Source organism: Neofelis nebulosa, chromosome 5, assembly GCF_028018385.1.
Source record: "Neofelis nebulosa isolate mNeoNeb1 chromosome 5, mNeoNeb1.pri, whole genome shotgun sequence".
NCBI classification, from domain to species: Eukaryota; Metazoa; Chordata; class Mammalia; order Carnivora; family Felidae; genus Neofelis; species Neofelis nebulosa.
Window position 1 is genome coordinate 84,213,173 of NC_080786.1, and position 14,199 is coordinate 84,227,371.

General features: G+C 38.8%; 1 protein-coding gene across 1 annotated transcript; it reads left to right on the forward strand.

Moving 5' to 3' along the window:
- Nucleotides 1–3,864: 3,864 nt before the first annotated feature.
- Nucleotides 3,865–14,024, forward strand: LOC131513148 (phospholipase A and acyltransferase 1-like). Its single transcript, XM_058732522.1, has 3 exons — nucleotides 3,865–3,957; nucleotides 4,635–4,976; nucleotides 13,775–14,024. The coding sequence occupies exons 1-3, from the start codon at nucleotides 3,865–3,867 to the stop codon at nucleotides 13,874–13,876; spliced, it is 537 nt and encodes a 178-aa protein (XP_058588505.1). The 3' UTR covers nucleotides 13,877–14,024.
- Nucleotides 14,025–14,199: the final 175 nt, after the last annotated feature.

Below are 14,199 nucleotides of genomic sequence, written 5' to 3' on the forward strand. Positions count from 1 at the left end.
TCAGGTCACGATCTCGCGGTTAGTGAGTTCGAGCCCCGCGTCTGCCTGTGTCGACAGCTCAGAGCCTGGAGCCTGTTTCAGATTCTGTGTCTCCCTCTCTCTGTGACCCTCCCCTGTTCATGCTCTCTCTCTCTCTGTGTCTCAAAAATAAATAAACGTTAAAAAAAAATCCCAAATATTTCATGGTTTTAGATCCTGGCTTAAAAGGGTCCCAGAAGAAAAGCTTCACAGCAGGCAGAACTTTACTTATTACATTAATTTTCCTATTGTGCCTGAAAGGAGAAATTTCTAGAAGACAAGATCGATACTAATTTACAGTAGGAAGCAAAGGATTGTCCTGAAAGATTGAAAGTATATTTGTCCATTAGAAGCTTCATTAATGATGTCTAGTCTGGAGGAGGCCTTTTACACCTGGAGAAAAACAGAAACAAAAAAAATACACTCATGGTTATCAGCTAGCCACCAAGCACTTCACCGATAGTCTCATGAAAGAAGTATAGTGGCAGTGTTGCTGATTATTTATGAGTTCAAAGACGTGTTCTTCCACTCACCAGAGCTAACTTGGTTATAAACCGTGCTAAGCACCCAATTTGCCAGAAGCAACCCCAAACTCTTAGCCACCATAAGTAAATAAAGCTAAGCAAGCAGCCTGGTTTTTGCTACCAATTGTTCAAACAAAAACTCGGCACTTAATTTAATCTGAATGTGGCTTTTTTCTCTCTCATGAAGGACATTTCCCTTTTGGAAAGAACCCCATCACTTGGAGGTCTGAGAGGAAGGGTGACAGGGGGCATCACCCTGCATTCTATGTAACAATATGACCTGGAAACCAAATCGTTTCTGTTTGGGCTACAAATTTTATAACTTTTTATTGCTTGACTGTGTGATAGAAAAGTATGCATTGTAGTTGTTAATTATAGCCCTCTCTCTTCATGAGAACCAGGTGTGTTCCAACCTAAGGGTTGGATAAAGAAAGACTAGAATTTTGCCACCAGGTTACATTCATAATTACTATCCCATTTTGAAAACTATGGATTATTTCTTGATGAAATGAGTTATTCAGACTATTCAGTCCTTTAGGAAAGTGTCCTACTTGTACTCCCCAACTTCATATGCAACAAATTTGTTAATTATTGTTCCTATGCTCTGACCCTGTAATTTTACTTCTCTGAGTCTATTCTTCAGAAATATTTATAAAGATGTAGAATAACATTCAGCATAAAGGTATTCACTTCTATCTCATAAAAGTTTAAAAAACAGGCAATGGCAGAATAACAAATGATGGTGAGGATGTGGAGAAAAGAGAATCTTCCTGCACTGTCAGTGGGAATATAAATTGGTGTAACAATTGTGGAAAACAGTATGATATTTCCACAGAAAATTAAAATTTCCTCAAAAATACCAATGATCCAATATTCCCACTATTGGACATTTACCCAAAGAAAGTGAAAACACTAATTCGAAAAGATGTATGTACCCCTATGTTTATTGCAGCATTATTTACAAGAGCCAAGATAAGGAAGCAACCTAGGTGTCCACTGAGAGATGAATGGATAAAGAAGATGTAATATATATACTCGCTCACACACACATGCACACAAACAAATATATATATACACAAGAAGTTATGTATATGTATATGTATATACACATACATATATACATAATATGTAATATATATATAATGGAATGTTAGCCATAAAAAAGAATGAGATCTTTGCATTTGCCTTAACATAGATGGATCTAAATGGTATTATGCTGTGTGAAATAAGATAAAGACAAATACCGGGGCGCCTGGGTGGCTCAGTCTGTTAAGCGTCCGACTTCAGCTCAAGTCACGATCTCGCGGTCTGCGAGTTCGAGCCCCGCGTCAGGCTCTGGGCTGATGGCTCAGAGCCTGGAGCCTGCTTCCGATTCTGTGTCTCCCTCTCTCTCTGCCCCTCCCCCGTTCATGCTGTGTCTCTCTCTGTCTCAAAAATAAATAAAAAAACGTTAAAAAAAATTAAAAAAAAGATAAAGACAAATACCATGTGATTTCACTTCTATGTGGAATCTAAAAAAAAACCCACACATCCACAAAAAAAAACCCCACAAAATCACAAATGGACAAAAAACCAGAAACAGTCTCACAAATACAGAGAGCAAATGGGTGGTTGCCAGAGGGAAGGGATAGGGGGATAGGTGAAATATGTGAAGAGGATGAAGAGGTTAAAAAAAAAAAAAGAAGCCAACAATGGCTTAGATTCAATAGTGGACTAGTTAAGTGAGTTATGACTTTGTCACAGAATATTGACAGAATTCTTTAGTTGCAAGTAACGGAAACAAACAAAAGTTAGCATAAGAAAAAGGCAAATTCATTGCTTCACTGAGGAAAACTACAAAAAAGGATAAAGATGGTTGGTGCTGGCTTCAAGGATGCCTGGATGTAGGGGCATAAACATGAGTATCAAGACTCACATCTGCATTTCCTTTCCAAGGATTGTCTTAATTCTCCCAGACTATGCCTCTCTAGGAGACTGAACTGATAGTCATCAACATCCTTAGGCTCTTATTCTTACAGTCTTGTGATCTAATAAGAGAGGGCCAATCCCTGCCTGTTGCAGTTAGAAATAGCATGGAGAACAATCTGATTTGGGCGAGTGTGGATCCCATGCCCATCACTGCACCATCGTTGTGCCCTGGAGAAAGAGATACTGTGATTTGCCCACACAAAATCATTTCCAGAAAGAAAGAGGCAGAGGTGGGATGGGGTGCTAGATAAGCCAAAACAATAGCTATTTAACGGCCATTAAAAATCATATTTCTGGAAATGCTTAATTGCTTGAGAAATAATCTTGCATGATATTTACTTGAAAAAAAATCTAGATTAAAAATGCAGTGTGTCATATTATACCTACTTTGCAAAGAAATAATATATACCCATGTGAATGCACACATAGGCATGCTTCAATATATATGTGTTAATAAAAGACATAATAGAAGGATATGATAATATTATTATCAAAATAATAACATGATTATGGTTGGGCAGATAATGGGTGATTTAAATTTACACATTTATGTTGTTTTTTAATATATTTCCTAAATATTTAGAAATAAGCACAAATTAATTCATTTTTTAAGAAAAAAATGTATGCAAATAACAAGTAGCCTGAAGATTTTCTTTTCTTCAACTTAAGTTTACAAAGAAGTTTTAATAACCTTAGTCTTACTATCTTGGAGATGTCTGAGAATTTTTAATGTAGTGACTTTTGCAACATCTTGAGATATTTGCCTCTTCTTCTAGAATATTGGAAATGGAAATGGCAAATAAAGTGACATTTACGATACACACCCATTAGTTTCTGCAGAGTCTAGTGATTAACAGTAAGCAATGCTGCAATATCTCTGCAGTTTTCACGTCTGGAATACAATAGGAGATTTTTCTGCTCTTCCCTTATTTTCATGTGTTAAGCTCCATTTTAATATGGTTCTAGTACTGAGCTCTGATCCTGTAGACTGAAACGCAGTTTTCTGGTTCTATTGTTAACTACTCAGGTGGTATTTTGCAAGCCAGTTTACCTCTCTAAGCTTCAGTGTCCTCCTCTATAAATTGATAGCATCAGACTAGTGTAAATAAAACTTTAGTAATTCTAACTAGGAGATCTCTGCTCTAAGAACTTGTACAAGAACTTCCAATGTGTAGGATACTAACTGGAAATGCTGCTTGAAGGAAAAGGAACTTGGAAGGTAGGAAAAAAAGGGAGTGGAAAAGAAAGTTAGCTTTTAGTTATTACAAAAAGGAAGACTCTCTTCACACCGGTTACATGGAGACTCTCTCATGATTGACTTGAACACATAGCCAAGCATAGCAGTCTTGGGCAGATGGAGAGGGACCAGGGCCAGGTGTTAGAGCTGAACACTGAGCAATCATCTGTCCAACCTCAGATACTGGCAGTAGCAGGCCAGGAGACAAAGGTATCTAGACAAAGGTAACTGATTGCCAACTGAGGCAGTTAAAAGGGAGTTGCAGGGGTGGGACATGTAACAGGTGGGTATGGCATTGCATGGGGCTGCATCTGGTGGACAGGGCCTACTAGGTTAGATTCAGTTTCAGGACTTAGTTTCTTGGCCTAAAGGAACTGGCAAGATAAAAGCAGGGCCCCAGCTTGACCCCAGCTGACCCCTTGGAGGGGTTTCAAATTGGAACAAAATTGAATCCAAGTTGAAAGAACAAGTGTAAAAAGCAGAGAAAGGGGTAAGGAGCACACTTAGATAACTAGGACGAACTTATCAATCACAATGCACACAGCTGAGGCCCAAAGAGAGTAGCTGGGAAGGGTTCAGATGCTGAATAAAAGCATATTTTATAGGGAAAAAAAAGGAGACAATGGTTTTATTTGTATTCTGTTAGGGACACATACCAAGATCTCTAATAATAATGCCAATTGATAGAGAACTTGTTTCTCAAGAATGGGTAGTTTTCTCACTCAATTTTCTCTATGGGCAGATACAGGTTTCTCTTCTATTTTCCCTCATTATAGATAAACTACCAAATGAGTTATTAAGCCTGGTATGATTAAAGTGGCTTCTGGTTTGGTGCTAAGTTGGGAACCGAGCTGGGTTCAGTGACTCCATCACTTCCAAACATGTAGCATTGCAATACTCTGGCATTGGGGTTCTCTGAGCTGGGTCACCACATCTTGCTAACCAGAATTCTCCTTATAGAGGATGGCATTCCTGCAGCATTTACAAGCGCCAAGTCTATATTTAGCAGGAAGGCCCTGGTGAAGATGCAGCCCCTGAAGGATGTCGTGGGAAACGACACATACAGAATAAACAATAAATATGATGAAACTTATCCTCCTCTCCCCATGGAGGAAGTCATGCAGCGGTCAGAGATTGTTATTGGACAAGAGGTGGATTATGACATACTTGTCAACAACTGTGAGCATTTTGTGACTTTGCTTCGCTATGGAGAAGGAGTTTCAGAGCAGGTGAGTTTTCTTTAGAAGACATAGAAGTTGCTTACCTTGGGAAAATAAGCACTACTGACTATAAGATTCTCAGGCCTAAAACGAAATGAAAAGAATGGAGAAAAGGTGAGAATCCTGAAGGATAAGGACAGGAATTGAGGTGTCCAAGATCATGTAGCAGTTATAACCACATTAATGCGTGAACGTGGACATTTTGAATTTGGGGCTGGAAGGAGCTTGAAGCAGAATCAAGACCGTAGCTTTTCTGTCAGTCCTGTTGCGTTCTGTCCTTCAGGGTTCCTTCCTTCCATTTTTCTGCCATACAGCAGCCTCACATGCTGAAAGGGACATTCTGAAAAGAGTGTTGAAATATTTAAATGGAAGTTCATTTGCCAGAAATAGAGATGGTAACTCTGAGATTCTTCCCCATTACCTGACTGAGAGAGGCCAGCTAATGACAGACATATTTTGGTGGTTTTGAAAATTGTTTCTGTCTCCTTGCAATGCTAGTTTCAGAGGAATCTTGTGCTTTTAAGCAGGTCCTTTGATTGGTTGAGATTTTGGATGATTTCTTAAAATGGATCAATTACTTTATTTTTAAAGTAGCATGCAATGTTGTCGTCTCTCACACTATTTTGTAGCGTGGCCGATTCCTAACTAAAAGCATGCTTGGTTCATTTGCCTTCTTTCTACCTATTGTGGCACCAATCCAATTCCAACGTTGATGTTCTAACCTAAAGATTTATTAAAGGGATATTAGAGAATGAATAAAGGCTCCCAGTATCCTGAAATGGTTGAATCAGTTACAGAAACATCTGTTCTAAGGAATTAGTTTCCAATTCCCCTCACGGAAGCTTGGGAAGATGGGACAGGGAACATAATAAAAGGATACATTTGTTTTCATTAGGAAATAATTTAATTGGAAATGCATTTCTTTAGGAAATATATTAACATAATGAATGTGCTATTCACATGTAACAATAAATCGCTTGTGAGCCAGAGCACAGAAAATATCCACACAAAAAATCCTGTTCACCTTCGCATTAAAAACTAAGGGTGTAACTAGGAAGTGAAGTCCATTCCTCTCCTTTGTAAAGGATAAAGTTGTCCACTGTGTTCAAGAAGCAATTTTTTTTAATGTGGCTAAAAAAAAAAAATGCGATCAGAACCATCTTCTTGCTTTGGCGCTAATTTACCATCCCTCATCTTTTCCCCTTTCATACCCAGAATCAAGACCCATGAAAAATTAATCATTCCTCAACAACTAGAACTGTTCTCTAGCTGGTTCTGTTGCAGGAAGTACAGTGACAGCCCTAAGAACTCACCTAAGCTTTGAAATTGTGCTTACCTGAGCTACATCCACATCTTCCCCAGTTATTAGGTTGGTGGCTTGGAGAACATTGTTTATCAGTTTCCCAACCTATAAACTGAGGCTCTTTGGGGGATTATACTAGATATTTGAAGTCTCTTAGTGCACTGTATTACATATCATCCATCTCAATAAACAATGTGTCTTAGATGAATGTTATTTTTAATTATAGTAATTAAGAATTTTATAGCTCTGTATTGGTGCTCCTCGATAAAATTTATGTTGATCTGATAGAAACTGTAGCACTTTATTATTATTTTCATTATTATCAACAATTCATAATATTACTACCAACAATAGCTAGTGTTGGGTTAGTTTTGGGGTCTCCTCAGGGATTAAGGGCCTTTTTTTTGAAAGTTTCAACAAATTTATTTATTTATGTATTTATTTACTTATTTATTTATTTATTTAAATCTAATTTATTGTCAAGTTAGCTAACATCAGCATATATAGTGTCCTCTTGACTTTGGGAGTAGATTCATTGCTTGCATACAATGCCCAGTGCTCATCCCAACAAGTGCCCTTCTCAATGCTCATCACCCATTTTCCCCTCTCCCCCACACCCCCCGCAAATCAACCCTCAGTTTCTTCTCTGTATTTAAGAGTCTTTTATGGTTTGCCTCCCTCTTTGTTAAAAGCTATTTTTCCCCCTTTGCTTCCCCCATGGTCTTCTCTTAAGTTACTCAAATTCCACATATTAGTGAAAGCATATGGTACAGTCTTTCTCTGACTGACTTATTTCACTTAGCATAATACCCTCCTGTTCCATCCACATTGTTGCAAATGGCAAGAGGTTGTTGCCTGTTTTCTCCTCTAGGGTTTTGATGGTTTCCTGTCTCACATTTAGGTCTTTAATCCATTTCGACTTTATTTTTGTGTATGGTGTAACAAAGTGGTCCAGTTTCATTCTTCTACATGTTACTGTCCAGTTCTCCCAGCACCATTTGCTGAAGGGACTGTTTTCCATTGGATACCCTTTTCTTGCTTTCTCAAAGATTAGTTGGCTGTACATTTGTGGGTCCCATTCTGGGTTCTCTATTCTATTCCATTGGTCTATGTGTCTGTTTTTGTGCCAATACCATACTGTCTTGATGATTACAGCTTTGTAGTAGAAGCTAAAGTCTGGGATTGTGATGCCTCTGGCTTTGGTTTTCTTTTTCAACATTAGCTTGGCTATTCAGGGTCTTTTGTGGTTCCATACAAATTTTAGAATTGTTTCTTCTAGCTCTGAGAAGAATGCTGGTGCAATTTTGGTATTTCACTGAATGGGTAGATTACTTTGGGTATTATTGACATCTTAACAATATTTGCTCTTCCAATCCATGAGCATGGGAATGTTTTTCCATTTCTTTGTGTCTTCTTCAATTTCTTTCTTAAGTGTTCTATAGTTTTAAGCATACAGATCTTTTACATCCTTGCTTAGGTTTATTCCTAGGTATTTTATGGTTCTTGGTGCTATTGTAAATGGGATCAATTTATTGATTTCTCTTTCTAGTGTTTCATTATTGGCGTATAGAAATGCAACTGATCTCTGTACATTGATTTTATATCCTGTGACTTTGCTGAGTTCATATATCAGTTCTAGCAGCTTTTTGGTGGAGTCTTTTGGGTTTTCCATGTACAGTATCATGTCATCTGCAAAAAGTGAAAGTTTGACTTGTTCTTTGCCAATTCGGATGCCTTTTATTTCATTTTGTTGTCTGATTCCTGAGGCCAGGACTTTCAACACTATGTTAAACAACAGCGGTGAGAGTGGACATCCCTGTAGTGTTCCTGATCTCAGAGGGAAAGCTCTCAATTTTCCCCCATTGAGGATAATATTAGCTGTGGGCTTTTCATATATGGCTTTATGATGTTAAGCTATGTTCCTTCTATCCCAACTTTCTTGAGGGTTTTTATTAAGAAAGAATGCTGTATTTTGTCAAATGCTTTTTCTGCAACTATTGACAGGATCATATGGCCCTTATCCTTTCTTCTTTTAATGTGATGGATCACACTGATTGATTTGTGAATATTGAACCAGCCCTGCAGCCCAGGAATGAATTCCGCTTGGTCATGGTGAATAATTCTTTTAATATACTGTTGAATTCAATTTGCCAGTATCTTGTTGAGAATTTTTGCATCCATGTTCAAAAAGGATATTGGTTTGTAATTCTCCCTTTTAGTGAAGTCTCTATCTGGTTTGGGAATCAAGGTAATGCTGCCTTCATAGAATGAGTCCGAAAGTTTTCTTTCCATTTCTATTTTTTGGAACAGCTTGAGAAGAATAGGTATTAACTCTGCTTTAAATGTCTGGTCGAATTTCTCTGGGAAGCCATCTGGCCTAGGACTCTTATTTGTTGGGAGATTTTTGATAACTGATTCAGTTTCCTCGCTGGTTATGGGTCTGTTCAAATATTTTATTTCTTCCCACTTGAGTTTTGGTAGTGTGTGGGTGTCCAGGAATTTGTCCATTTCTTCCAGGTTGCCCAGTTTGTTGGCATATATTTTTTCATGGTATTCTCTAATAATTGTTTGTATTTCTGTGGTATTGGTTGTGATCTCTTCTCTTTCATTCATGATTTTATAGGTCCTCTCTCTTTTCTTTTTGAAAAGTCTGGCTAGGGGGTTATCAATTGTGTTTATTCTTTCAGAAAACCAGTTCTTTGATGCGTTGATCTGTTCTACTGTTTTTTTCAGATTCTATATTGTTTATTTCTGCTCCCATCTGTATTATTTCTCTTCTTCTGCTGGATTTGGGGTTTCTTTTCTTTTTTTTTTTTTTTAGCGTTTATTTATTTTTGAGACAGAGACACAGCATGAACGGGGGGGGGGGCAGAGAGAGAGGGAGACACAGAATCGGAAGCAGGCTCCAGGCTCTGAGCCATCAGCTCAGAGACCGACGCGGGGCTCGAACTCGTGGACCGCGAGATCGTGACCTGAGCTGAAGTCGGACGTTTAACCGACTGAGCCGCCCAGGCGCCCCTGGATTTGGGGTTTCTTTGCTGCTCTGCTTCTAGTTCCTTTAGGTGTGAGGTTAGGTTGGGGATATTTCTTGTTTCTTGAGATAGGCCTGGATTGCAATGTATTTTCTTCTCAGGACTGCCTTTGCTGCAAGGGATTAGGGGTCTTGAACATAGAACAGTTTTCTTGGGGAATGGCTATGTATTTCTCTGAAATTAAAAAACCTCAACAGCATTTAAAAAGATTAGAAAGGTGGAAGGATCATGGTCCATCTTTTTCTTCTTCGTGCTTTTCTGTGTTAAAAAAGTTATAGGCTTTATTTTTTTTAGAGTAATCTACAGTTCACAGCAAATGTGATCTGGAATTTTAGAGAGTTCCCACATACCCCCTCCCCATCACCCATATACACGGCCTCCCCAACCATCACCGTTCCATATCAGTGTGGTATATTTGTTACAAATAATAAACCAATACTGACACATTACCCACCAAAGTCCATAGTGAAGGAAACTAGAATATCACCTCAAAATATGTGGCATAAGGATTATTATTTATCAAGAGCTGAAGGCACTTGAGAAGAAGCAGGCCCTGCTCTCCACATATTTGCCTAAAAGTGGGAGATACATTTTGAAAGGTGTCCCTCTTCCCTTTGCTAGCAGGAAGGACAAAAATTAATCATCACAGACAACCAGTAGAGGAATCTAAATAATAACACTTACTGGGGCACCTGGGTGGCTCAGTCGGTTGAGCGTCCGACTTTGGCTCAGGTCATGATCTCGCGGTTAGTGAGTTCTAGCCCCGTGTCGGGCTCTGTGCTGACAGCTCAGAGCGGGAGCCTGCTTCGGATTCTGTGCTTCTCCATCTCTCGGCTCCTCCCCTGCTCACGCTCTGTGTCTCTCTGTCTCTCAATAATAAATAAATGTAAAAATAAAATTTATATAACAACCCTTACTAACTAGCCTTTGCCATTAATTTCCCATGTTTACCTTACCGCGGTCTGCCATCCTTGGCAGCCTGAAACTGCTTTCTTTTGTCCTGCCATTACTCTACAAATGTATTGATCTTTGCTGAAGATGTGCTATGTAAGCCTGAATTCTAAGCCACCTCTTTGAATTACTCTTCCCTGAGTTTCTCCTGTGTATGTTTGAGATGTACATGTTAATAAACCTCTGTTTTTCTCTTGTCAATTTGCCTTTTATTAGTGAGCCTCAGCTGAAAACCTAAGATGCACAAAGGAAAAATTTTGCCTCTCCTAAAATAGTTTACATTAGGGTTTAGTCTTAGTGTTTTGCATTCTATAAATTATAACTGTATAGTGACATATATCCACTAGTACAGTATCATACGGAATAGTTTCCCTACCCTAAAACTTCTCCGTGCTCTGTTTGCCTATTCGTCTTTCCTCCTCCCAAGTCTCTGGCAACTGCTGAGAAGAATGCAATCTAAGCAACATGCATTTAAAATTCCTCCATGTCTTTTCATGATTTGGTAACTCATTTTTCTCTATCACCAAGTAACGCTCCATTGTCTGGATGTACATTCAGCAACTAAAAACCATCTTGGTTGATTCCGAGTTTTGGTAATTATGAATAAAACTTCTAGAAACATTTGTGTGCAGGGTTTTGTGTAAATACCAAAGGGCATGATTACTCGATTGTATGGTAAGAATATGTTTATTTTTGTTAGAAACCATGGAAGGTCTTACAAAGTGGCTGTGCCCTTTTGCATTCCCACCAACAACGAATGAGAGTTCTTGTTTTTCCCTGTCTTCTTCCACATTTAGTATTGTGAGCATTTTGGGTTTTAGCCATTCTAATAGGTACACAGTGGTGTCTCACTATCTTAATTTGCAATTCCCTAAACGTGTATGAAGTTAAGCATCTTTTCATATGCTCCTTTGTGATTTGCATATTTAACGATGTGTCTCTTGAGATCTTTTGCCCATTTTTAAACTGGGTGGCTTGCTTGTTTTCTTTTTGTTGAGTTTTAAGAACTTTTTACATATTTTGGATAACAGTTCCTTATCAGATTTGCCTGTTGGAAATGTTTTGTTTTGTTGTTTTCTAGTATGTGGTTTGTCTTTTCTTTTAAAAAAGATTTTAGGTAGACATGTTCCACTGGTATAGTCTTAACAAGGTATTGAAATGTGCCTAGCTTTGTGGAAGATGGTAGCACTCTTGCATAGGCCTGAACAAGCTGATCTACAATATACCCTGACTGTGCTTCAGTGCATAGCACTGTGAACTTCGAGTCTCAGAGGAAAAGGAATTTTGGTAGACCTTGTGGTCATCTGTGACCCAGCTATGCTATGTCAGGATACAGCACTCCAGATTCAACTAATGTTTCCCTGGTCATGTTTAGATCCTCAGAATGAGGCTTTTATTATGGCCCACAGTCAGAAAGCCCTGTAAAGGATAAAAGTATAAAGAGTCAGCTTAGGTGACTTTATAATCCTAAATTGTGAAATAAAAGCTCGTGTTCATATAGGTTCTGAGAACATTCTGAGATGTTACAATCTTGCAAGTCAGATCCTGTTACTCAAAACGCCAAGGGATTGTCCCAATCACACAGGGTTTTGCCATCTAGAATGTAACTTGAAGTAAGTGTTTGGGATTTGGGAAACCACGTGCACTGTAGGAAATAGTTTCCTTGTAATTGTATCTGGCCTGTGTGCTGTCAGGGGATTTTGGCTTAGGATCACATTGCTTTCCCCAGGCCTCTTAGATCTGTGGGATTTCTTTCATCTCTTGTATTTCTACTGGCTGAAAGATACCCAGTGAGTTAGGTCTGCGTTTAGCAGATCCCATTACACAAAACGCCAAGGGATTGTCACAGGATTTTGCCATCTAGAATATAATTTTAAATAAGTGTTTGGGATTTGGGAAGCCCACAGGATCTTCCCCAGGGCTGTACCCTACTGCCATTTGACTCTTCTCTCTAAAGATACCAATTGCATCTTCCTATTTGTTCATTGCCCCGCCACCACCACATTTCCCTGTATCAGATCTTGGGATCTCAGCATCTGCCTGGAATTATATGAGAGTTAGGCTTGATTATCCAATTGACTATCTGATTATTGATTTTGCCTCTCTTTGGAATTTTGTCCTCTGTCTTGTATCTGCCTCTCCCCCTGGCTCCCCATGGGTAGTTCTGGACTGCAGCAAATTCTGACTCTTTCTCCGGGAAATAACTTAGGTGGTGACTAATTAAAAATTATGAGTAAAATAATCAAGCAACCAAATAAAGTTAGGATTGTAAAGTAAAATAGCATTTGTCATTTGTTCGCCAGCTGCCACTCTCCCTGGCAGCTGGGGATGGTGGCACAGCAGGGAGTTTTGGTGCCTGGCCTTGTCCCTGCAGACCGCAGGGTGATATAAATGGAGTAAATGCTCCTGTCATTGGCCAGGCCCTTGCAGTCTGGTTCCCACAGGGAAGCTGCAGGTAGGGAGGCAGCACTATGTGGTGTGGCAGGCTCTGTGGTGGAGACCTGTGGGTTAGAGAGAAGGCATGCTCAAATGTGATCTGGGTCAGGCTTTCCAGCATTTGGGTTGGTCCCTGGAATCATTTGGGGAAAATGTTTTCCTTTATTTGAAAGCCTGATTTCTTCAATCCCAGAGAACAACTGTTGTTTTCAGAATGTCTGATGACTCTGAAGCATCTGAATATGATCTTTGGGTCATAAAACTGCATGCAAACTCATGCAGATGGAAGGCAATATTAGCTGAGTGCCATGAAAATCATGAATATTTATTAGATCCCTCATCATGATGATTAATACCCTTAAAGCTACAAACGTCTGAACTCCTTTATGGACAACTGAGCTTGAGAGTAGTTTATTTTAGTTTGTCTACATGAGAAATTAATTTGTGACACAATAGTTAACATCAGTAGTGACCTCTTTTGAAGTTTGTTTATCAAAAGAGAAATTGTAACTACCAAATAAGAGCATAGAGGTATTTAGTTTAGATTACATCTGTGAATTCTTTCTCTAGTAGACATTCTTGAGTCAGGAACACACATGCACACACACATACACACACACACACACACATACACATGATATTCACTCTGGTATAGACCAAACTAGGGTGTATTAAGGAGGTAGGGATTGTTTGGAAGAGAAACACATGGTTCATGGCTCAACCCATATCTAAACATGTTGGTGGTATGACCTCAGGCGAATCACTTAACTTACCAAGTTTTCCCAAATAGGAGTAACACTACCTCCCAGATGTACTATGATGATTATTAGGAATTGTGCCATAATGAGTTATAAACTATTGGGGGCCATAAAAATATGAGAAACGTATACCTACATGTATTTAACTATCTCTTTGTCATAATTATAAAAATTATAAATTTATTCATCTTCACACAGAACTTAATTTGGCATGAAGCTTTAAATTTTTCTGGTGTCATTGAAAGGGTCTTCAGTTTGCTTGGATTTAGGACACTGAGGTGCCTTTAGAATAAGCTGTGGTGTTTTTTGTTTCTCATTTCTCTATAGGCCAACCAAGCAATAAGTACCATTGGGTTTGTGACAGCTGCTGCTGGTGTCTTCTCACTCCTGGGCTTGTTTCCAAAAAGACAAAGAGCAAAATACTATTAACAATTTACTGAAGAGATATTGGAACTGAAGGAATTTGTGAGGAGGGAAAAGAAAACTGGGAATACTTATTTTCGATGCATCATTATTGTTCAAAATTCCAGTGATGGATGGCAGCCTCTTTAATAAATTGCTTACTGATGTTATCTCATTATTGAGCCGTGGAAATTTTTCTTCCTACCAGCAGAGATTTGCTGTGGCAGCTTAAACAAGAAGCAGTAGCCTTTTGAGCAAACCAGCGGAAGATCTTAACACAATCACATCATATTTTATCTTTTACCATAAATATTGGTTTCCTTTCTCCTGAGGGTGGGCTATTTTGTACT